Source organism: Haliotis rufescens, unplaced genomic scaffold, assembly GCF_023055435.1.
Source record: "Haliotis rufescens isolate VD_foot unplaced genomic scaffold, xgHalRufe1.0.p SCAF_2, whole genome shotgun sequence".
Lineage (NCBI taxonomy): Eukaryota > Metazoa > Mollusca > Gastropoda > Lepetellida > Haliotidae > Haliotis > Haliotis rufescens.
Window position 1 is genome coordinate 72,159,530 of NW_025963890.1, and position 9,304 is coordinate 72,168,833.

The 9,304-nt window shown below is 44.9% G+C and overlaps 1 protein-coding gene across 1 annotated transcript; it reads left to right on the top strand.

Moving 5' to 3' along the window:
• The first annotated feature begins 1,768 nt into the window (after positions 1 to 1,768).
• LOC125381999 (probable serine/threonine-protein kinase kinX) lies at positions 1,769 to 6,955 on the top strand. Its single transcript, XM_048399416.1, has 4 exons — positions 1,769 to 2,240; positions 2,604 to 2,902; positions 3,323 to 3,463; positions 6,371 to 6,955. Exons 1-4 carry the CDS (start codon positions 1,769 to 1,771, stop codon positions 6,953 to 6,955), a joined length of 1,497 nt encoding a protein of 498 aa, XP_048255373.1.
• The last annotated feature ends 2,349 nt before the right edge of the window (positions 6,956 to 9,304 follow it).

The following is a 9,304-nucleotide window of genomic DNA, read 5'->3' on the forward strand; positions in this document are numbered from 1 at the left end:
CTCCGTACTGATGTTGTGAGTTCTAGGGTATGCTAAAACAACAAAAACAGCCACATATTATTTAACTTTAATAATTTGCAGTTTTACATCATAAAACATATTCTCACTCCTGACACATTTTGATGACCGTGATCCTAACCAGTAGATAACGCTGTTAGTCTATAAAGATGCAGGGATGCTGAAGAAATGCACCGTATCTTCTACACGATGTACCCCGTGCTCGTTCCTCTCAATAAAATCGAGTAAGGAACTGGGAAAAGGGGAAGATGAATTAGGTAAAGTTGATCGTAGAGTTAACACGCCACGAATTTATCTCGCCAACATTGCCGGTAACACATTTCTATTGTACGTGAATAAAAGATGAAATGTGTGTAGATTAAATGATGTCTCCTAAATCCTGGTTCTGTTTGATCTTCCTGTGTAGATAAATGAGTCGATTTAAGAAGTACCGTTACATCATGTTTATTCTTAGCCGGGTGATGTTTATAATGAACATGCCTCACAATACCCATGTGAGTTTATGGGTACAATGTGAGCATCCCAGCGCATAAACCATCCCAAATTAATGGCATTACTTCATGATATGTAGACAGTTCCAAAGTTGGGCAATAATAAAAAGTAAACAATGAGATTTACGTTGACCTAAATTGATACAAATAGCTTTTTTTCACACTAAAATGTTTTAATACTTGCATTTTGTGTATAAGCAGTTTGATCGTGATTTCAGAACACCAATCTGTGCTAAACATTCATTTGTCTCCCTCGCCGCTCGTCCCGAGCTGAGATAACTCTTGTTGAGGCTAGCACTGACAAGCCAGGGTATAGAATGTCCCCACTTGGCCAAGAAAAAACTCTGACGAAGTAGTAGTGCGAGAGGATCTTGAATGCATCCCATATTTTCACCACCATTAGACGCCTGAAGTGATTATTATTACCGAATTGTGGGGATCTGTTCTCGACTATGCGTGCCTATGGCGTCGGGATGTTAACTTGCTATTTATTACAGGATAAAAAATCTTCCCTTTGCCGTCTTCTGACCATCAGGCATGATTTGCAAAACCCGTGACATATGACGGTGTGTCTCGCGAGTCCTGATTCTGGATAGTGTGAAAAATGGTGTCAATTTGTCCTCTGACGCTCCATCCGCGACATCGTGAACGGCATATTTCATACTAGGCTTGTCTGTTGCTACCATATGGGCGTTTTCCGGCCAAATGTACATTCGTCTTCAAGATGGATCACTTCTGTGAAATAACATTCACACCGTTAAGATTATTTGTTTTCTTGCCCCAATCGGTCCCATCTGTGAATAAATACGCGTGTATGTGTAGGTAGAAAAAAAGTAGGTGTTTAATGGAAACACAAAAGATGAATAAAGAACACGTGCTGTTTTAAACGTGTATCTTTCGAGAACCTTTGCAAACATATTTGTGACGAGCGTCAGGAAACAATAAATACACTGACATCACGTGTGGAGGTTGTGAAAACTTGTGGTTTTAGTAGCCGAAGAGGAAGCGTTAAGACGTGAGGAGGGAGGAGGATAAGCGTTACACCCACCCACCCACACCCCCACACACACACCCACCCACCCACCCACACACACACACACACACACACACACACACACACACACACACACACACACACACACACACACACACACACACACACACACACACACACACACACACACACACACACACACCTTTTCACAACACTTCAAGCAAGGTAAAGTGAACCACAGTACGATAATGTGGATGATGACGATATGGAGGGTGATGATATAGAGGGTGATGATATAGTGGATGATGATATAGAGGGTGATGATATAGAGGATGATGATATAGAGGATGTTGATATAGAGGATGATGATATAGAGGGTGGTGATATAGAAGGTGATGATATAGAGAGTGATGATATAGAGTATGATGATGTAGAAGGTGATGGTATAGAGGATGATGATATAGAGGGTGATGATATAGAAGGTGATGATATAGAGGATGATGATATAGAGGGTGATGATATAGAGGATGATGATATAGAGGGTGTTGATATAGAGGATGATGATATAGAGGATGATGATATAGAGGGTGATGATATAGAGGATGATGATATAGAGGATGATGACATAGAGTATGATGATAAAGAAAGTGTTTATATAGAGGATGATGATATAGAGGATGGTGATATAGAGGATGATGATATAGAAAGTGTTGATATAGAGGATGATGATATTGAGGGTGATGATATAGAGTTTAACGCCGATTGTAACTGTGTTCAAACTTACAGTATTCCTGTCATATCGCGGCGTGTCAGCTTAATGTGGGAGGAAAGCCCGAAGTTTACCACTTCGGTGAAACTTATGGTGCTGACAAACCTAGAGACATGATTGGGGCGAATCGGGATTCGAACCCAAAATCATATATTTCTGGCGTGTTCAAGGGACGCAACTCTGCACAGCGAATCGAACCGCCTTGGACGACTGGGCCACCCGTGCCCCCTATAGAGGATGGTGATATAGTGGATGATGATATAGAGGGTGATGATATAGACGACGGTGATATAGAGGATGATGTTATAGAAAGTGGAGGTTATTGATATAGAGAGTGATAATATAAAGGGCGATGATATAGAGGAGTATGATATAGAGAGTGATGATATAGAGAAGGATGATATAGAGGGTGATGATATAGAGATTGGTGATATAGAGGATGATGATAAAGATGATGAGATAGAGGGTGAAGATATAGAGGACGATGATATAGAGGGTGATGATATAGAGGGTGATGATATTGAGATTTGTGATATTGAGGATGATGATATAGATGATGATACAGAGGGTGATGATATAGAGGATGATGATAAGGGTGATGATATAGAGGATGAGGGAGTGAGTGAGCGAGTAAGTATGGTTTTACGCCGCTTTTATCAATATTCTAGAAATATTACGGCGGGGGACACCAGAAATGGGCTTCACATATTTTACCCATGTGGGGAATCGAACCCGGGTCTTCGGAGTGACGAGCCAACGCTTAAACCACAAGGCTACCCCACCGCCCCCATAGAGGATGATGATAAATCGGGTGATACAGAGGGTGAAGATATATCGGGTGATGATACAGAGAGCGATGATATATAGGATGATAATATTGAGTGCGACGCACTTCATCAGTCAGACCAACACTAAAAGCCGCAAACTCAGCAATGTACATATACTGTATAAGGATTCAACTACAACCACAAACTGTTATCATCCTTCAGTCTGAATGACAAGGCTAGGGGCCACTGAATGACAAGGCTTGGGGCCACTGAATGCCCGCAGCACAATTCACTACTGACTCCCTTCAGACCTGAAGGTCACCTTCGCATTGAAGAAGATTTAGTGTTAACTGGGATACCAGCAACGGAGATGTTGAAGATTATATCAGCCAAACTCATTGACCTGGGAGCATCAGAAGAGATTGTAGGTTTGCAACTTTCAAACATCTCCTAGTTCTCAATAAGAACAGATAAACAGTGAACGCTGCCGGCCATGAATATAGATTAAAGTTGTTACTGGAGGGCCCGCGCCATCACACGCGTCTGTGTAGCTGCAAAGTACATCGCTTTCAGAAGAGATTGTTTTGCATCTTATTTGAACGCTGAAAAACACATTACGCTAACAGTGACCCATGGTCAACACTTTGCTGTGGGGCTTTCGGTATTTACAAGACTGAAAAGTATTCGAATGTGTTCCGCAGATACGTGTGTTCCTCAGCAGTGTTCCCCGGACTCATATCATTCAGTTAGTTTGAATTGAATGCTTATAATTTCATATTATTCATGAATCTTTAAGTTTTGGCTCGAAGTATATATAATGCCCACGTGTGTCTGTGGCTATTGTGTTTGTGTACTCTATCGTGTCTGTGTCTATTGCCATCGTGTACGCTTCGATGTGTCTGTGTCTATTGCCATCGTGTACGCTACGATGTGTCTGTGTCTATTGCCATCGTGTACTCTACGATGTGTCTGTGTCTATTGCCATCGTGTACGCTACGATGTGTCTGTGTCTATTGCCATCGTGTACGCTACGATGTGTCTGTGTATATTGACATCGTGTACGCTACGATGTGTCTGTGTCTATTGCCATCGTGTACTCTACGATGTGTCTGTGTCTATTGCCATCGTGTACGCTACGATGTGTCTGTGTCTATTGCCATCGTGTACGCTACGTATCTTTTACGCTCGTGTACGCTACTGTGAACGTTAAGTATGTTAAATACCCAGCATTCGTCAGCTACCGGGAGCCACAAGAAGTAAAGAATGTATTTATCAATGGAGTTCGGGTAATTAGCATTGGGAAAGTTGGGCTGTTAACAATATGTGCATTTTTTAAATTTTATTTTTAATACTTTTGTAACTTCGGTAACTGAAGTGGAACAATGACATACAGCCCTAGTGTGATCTGTGGTGGACTTCTGTATGCACCTTCACAACACACACACGTGCGTGCGTTCCATGACTTCCATATCTTCTGGAGAGTGACATTTAATATTCTAGTAAAGGCTGGGATTTTTGTCAAAGACGTTTTTTTCAGAAAGGAGACGCCGAAAAAATGTCGTTTTTTACAACACAGTTTATTTCAGGACAACCGGCATGTCCTGCAAACAATAATGTTTTTGTCTCTCGTTTTTCTCTCTGGTATCTCAGTGGGATGGCACTATAAAATCGGCATCAGTCCGGACTTGTACAAGCAGCCACACACCCACACAGACGCACACGCGCACGTATACACACACGCACGCACACACGTGGATGCTCGTCGATATATAAGTGCAATATATTGGACGCGACATTTAACCCTATTTCCACGGACCTTAGCTCACTTATTGTCTCACTGACGAATTAACGTGATAAAACACGCCAAGAAGCTATTCTTCGTTCTCAGGTCACTTTTCTCTTTCTTTTCCTGTGTATGTTCTTTGCATCGCTCTGACTAAGGCTCCCTCTTTTCTACTGTTTTACTCTCTCACTCGCGAACTAACGTGATAAGACACACTCTCTGTGTGTGTCTGTGTTGTTGTATTGTGTTCATGTTAAAAATGCATCCTGAAAATATCTAAGTGTGCCTGTGTACATGTTTCAGTATTTTATTGCATTTAGTCCAAGCTATACACCTATACACAGATATATACAATAACAGCTCTCTTTGCCTGTCCGTCTGTCTTTTCTCTCTCTCTCGTTCTCGATTTTTCTCTCTGTCTCTCTGTCTCTGTGTGTGTCTGCCTGTCTTCTCTCTCTCCCTTCTCAATCTCTGTTTGTCTTTCAGTATGTCTGTCTCCCTCTGTCTGTCTCTATCGCACCCTCTCTCCACATATATATGGACGGACCGCAGATGGACTTTGGTGTTAAAACCACGTCTAGACAGATTCCGGATTCATAAGCATATCAACGGCCTACCACACTTCTATGTGAATATACACGAGGAATCTAAGTGGTAAACAATAAGATTGATGTTGATACAATTGTTGACTGCAATGTTATACAGACCGAGTACTCACAAAAAGAACACTCAGACATGGCAGGCTTGAATGTCGCATGAGGTGAGGTGTGGGAGGTGAGGCGTGGTGAGGTGAGGTGAGGTTAGGTGAGGTGAGTGAGGCTTGGTGAGTTGAGTTGAGATGAGGCGTGGTGAGTGAGGTGAGGTGAGGTGAGGTGAGGGAGGTGAGGTGAGGGAGGTGAGTTGAATTGATTTGAGGTGAGGCGTGGTGAGGCGTGGTGAGTTGAGGCGAGGGGGGTGAGGCGTGGTGAGTGGGGTGAGGTGAGGTGAGGTGAGGGAAGATGAGGTGAAATGAGTTGAGTTGAGTTTAGTTGAGGTGAGGTGAGGGAGTTGAGGCGTGGTGAGTTGAGTTGAGTTGAGGCGTGGTGAGTGAGGTGAGGGAGTTGAGTTGAGTTGAGTTGAGGAGAGGTGAAGTGAGGTGAGGGAGGTGAGGCTTGGTGAAAGGGGGTTAACGTCGCGTTCAAGATTCACGTATATATTGACGTGCATGCACGTGTATATGTGTGGATTCTTTGTCCTAGCCCGGACTAAAGTTCTTGTTTGTCCCACTATGCCGATCGTCAGACAGGGTAACAAGAAGTACCATGAATTGATGTCTTTTGGTTTGAAGGGGCCGAGGATCGAACCACGGACATTCCGCTCTCTGGGAAGGAATTTTGTATGCACGATACGTCTCATACACGTATATTAAATGAGTGAATGAATATGATTTCACGCCGCTATATATTTTATTTTACCTATATCCCGACGGGGAATAAAAGATTAATTGGACTTGACACAAACATGTGGAATCAAACCCGTGTTATCAGCATGTTATCACCATTGTGGTAGTTTGTACGTGACGCAAGGGGTCAGTTGATACAGGTGACACAAGTGATGCAGTTGATACAGGTGACACAAGTGACGCAGGTGACGCAGGTGATGCAGGTGACGCAGGTGACGCAGGTGATGCAGGTAATGAAGTTAATGAAAGTGATTCAGGTGACGCAAGGGATGCAGGTGACACAAGTGATGCAGGTGACGCAGGTGACGCAGGTGGCGCAGATGATGCAAGTGATGCAGGTGACACAAGTGATGCAGATGACACAGGTAATGCAGGCGATGCAAGTGATTCAGGTGTCGCAAGTGATGCATGTGATGAAGGTGACGCAGGTGATGCAGGTGATGAAGGTGACGCAGGTGATGCAGGTGACGCAGGTGATGCAGGTGATGCAGGTGATGAAGGTGACGCAGGTGACGCAGGTGATGCAGGTGATGCAGGTGACGCAGGTGATGCAGGTGATGCAGGTAATGAAGGTGACGCAGGTGACGCAGGTGATGCAGGTGATGCAGGTGAAGCAGGTGATGCAGGTGATGCAGGTAATGAAGTTAATGAAGGTGATTCAGGTGACGCAAGGGATGCAGGTGACAAAGTGATGCAGATGACACAGGTGAAGCAGTTGATGCAAGTGATGCAGGTGACACAATTGATGCAGATGGCACAGGTGAAGCAGGCGATGCAAGTGATTCAGGTGTCGCAAGTGATGCAGATGATGAAGGTGACGCAGGTGATGCAGGTGATGAAGGTGACGCAGGTGATGCAGGTGATGCAGGTGATGCAGGTGATGCAGGTGACGCAGGTGATGCAGGTGATGCAGGTAATGAAGTTAATGAAGGTGATTCAGGTGACGCAAGGGATGCAGGTGACACAAGTGATGCAGATGACACAGGTGAAGCAGTTGATGCAAGTGATGCAGGTGACACAATTGATGCAGATGGCACAGGTGAAGCAGGTGATGCAAGTGATGCAGGTACTATAAATTCCCAATGAAATTCCTTAGATGAAAAAAACAATTAATGTCACATCAAGAACACATAAGATTATACGTTCCCATCACTAATCGCCAGGAATACAGGATCTCCGGTTTAACGGGGTTTCACAGTTTACAAGTTTAAGTAAGTAAATATTGCTCACCGCCGCATCGCCACATGCTTTGAGTGAGGTAGAATAAAGATGAAGCTGCTATATTACCATATAGTACGTGGTCTAAATTAACGGTAATATTTCCGACATTTCAATGTATGTCACCCTGACACTACGCCCCTGACTGAAGCCTAATGAGGAGACCCGGCCTTAATGATGCTGAGTAAAGATGAAGTGTTTCTGGGACTATCAGTCACCGTCCTGTCGATTCCATGTCAACATCCCTCTGCACCAGCTTCTGGCGCGTGAATATTACGCTACTTTTCGCGTGAAATATTTGTGTGCTTTGCAACCCTAACTAGAGTTTAAATGACATTATATCTTTTTTTGCGGACGCTGACTTATAAGGGGAGGGCTAATGTAATTTAGCAGAGCTGGGCAGAGCCAGGGGCTGTGATGTGAAATCAATGTGCTATCTCGTCTTGACGGAGAGTCCCCAGTAAATACGGGGGGATCTGTTAATATACACATCGCAATCTGGACGAGATTCTCCACGACAACGTGTTTTTGTCGATCGATATATCAACATTTTATTTAATTGTGGCATAAATAAGGTACAGCTCAGAGATTGTAAACGTGGCTTGTAAAATTAACATGGTAATTGTTGACGTGGCCATGACGTCTAAGGAGGATGTCCAGCTCAGCAGGTTTTATGCCCTTGATGTTTAAGTTATACTAATAATACGTAATCAGTTAGTGATAATAATTTCATGTATCTACCCATTTCAAAATTCGATGTTTCAATCTTTTTTGAGTGAACTAATTAAACTAACATCAATAATCATATTGCTTCCATACCAAATCCTCTTTGTTTTTATAGGATAGCTTCACACATCCATCATCAACACAAATCCCCCGCTATGTCATCAATGAAGGTCCCCAACCAGCCTCACCGTCAACCACGTCATCATTGACGGTACTCCACCACCCTCACCGACAACTACGCCATCAATGAAGGTCCCCAACCAGCCTCACCGCCAACCACGTCATCAATGATGGTACCCCACCACCCCCACCCACCCACAACGTCCGTCATCAATGATGGTACCCCACCCCCCACCCACCCACAACGTCCGTCATCAATGATGGTACCCCACAACCCCCACCGCCAACCACGTCATCAATGATGGTACCCCACCACCCCCACCGCCAACCACGTCATCAATGATGGTACCCCACAACCCCCACCGCCAACCACGTCATCAATGATGGTACCCCACCACCCCCACCGCCAACCACGTCATCAATGATGGTACCCCATCACCCCCACCGCCAACCACGTCATCAATGATGGTACCCCACCACCCCCACCGCCAACCACGTCATCAATGATGGTACCCCACAACCCCCACCGCCAACCACGTCATCAATGATGGTACCCCACAACCCCCACCGCCAACTACGTCATCAATGATGGTACCCCATCACCCCCACCGCCAACCACGTCATCAATGATGGTACCCCACAACCCCCACCGCCAACCACGTCATCAATGATGGTACCCCATCACCCCCACCGCCAACCACGTCATCAATGATGGTACCCCACAACCCCCACCGCCAACCACGTCATCAATGATGGTACCCCACAACCCCCACCGCCAACCACGTCATCAATGATGGTACCCCACCACCCCCACCGCCAACCACGTCATCAATGATGGTACCCCATCACCCCAACCATCCCCACCGCCAACTACGTCATCAGAGATGACCCCCCCCCCCCCCCCCCCCCCCCCCCGCCCCACCAAAACTACCGTCAACAACTTCATCAATGAGTGTAATCGCAACATCTACCTATTC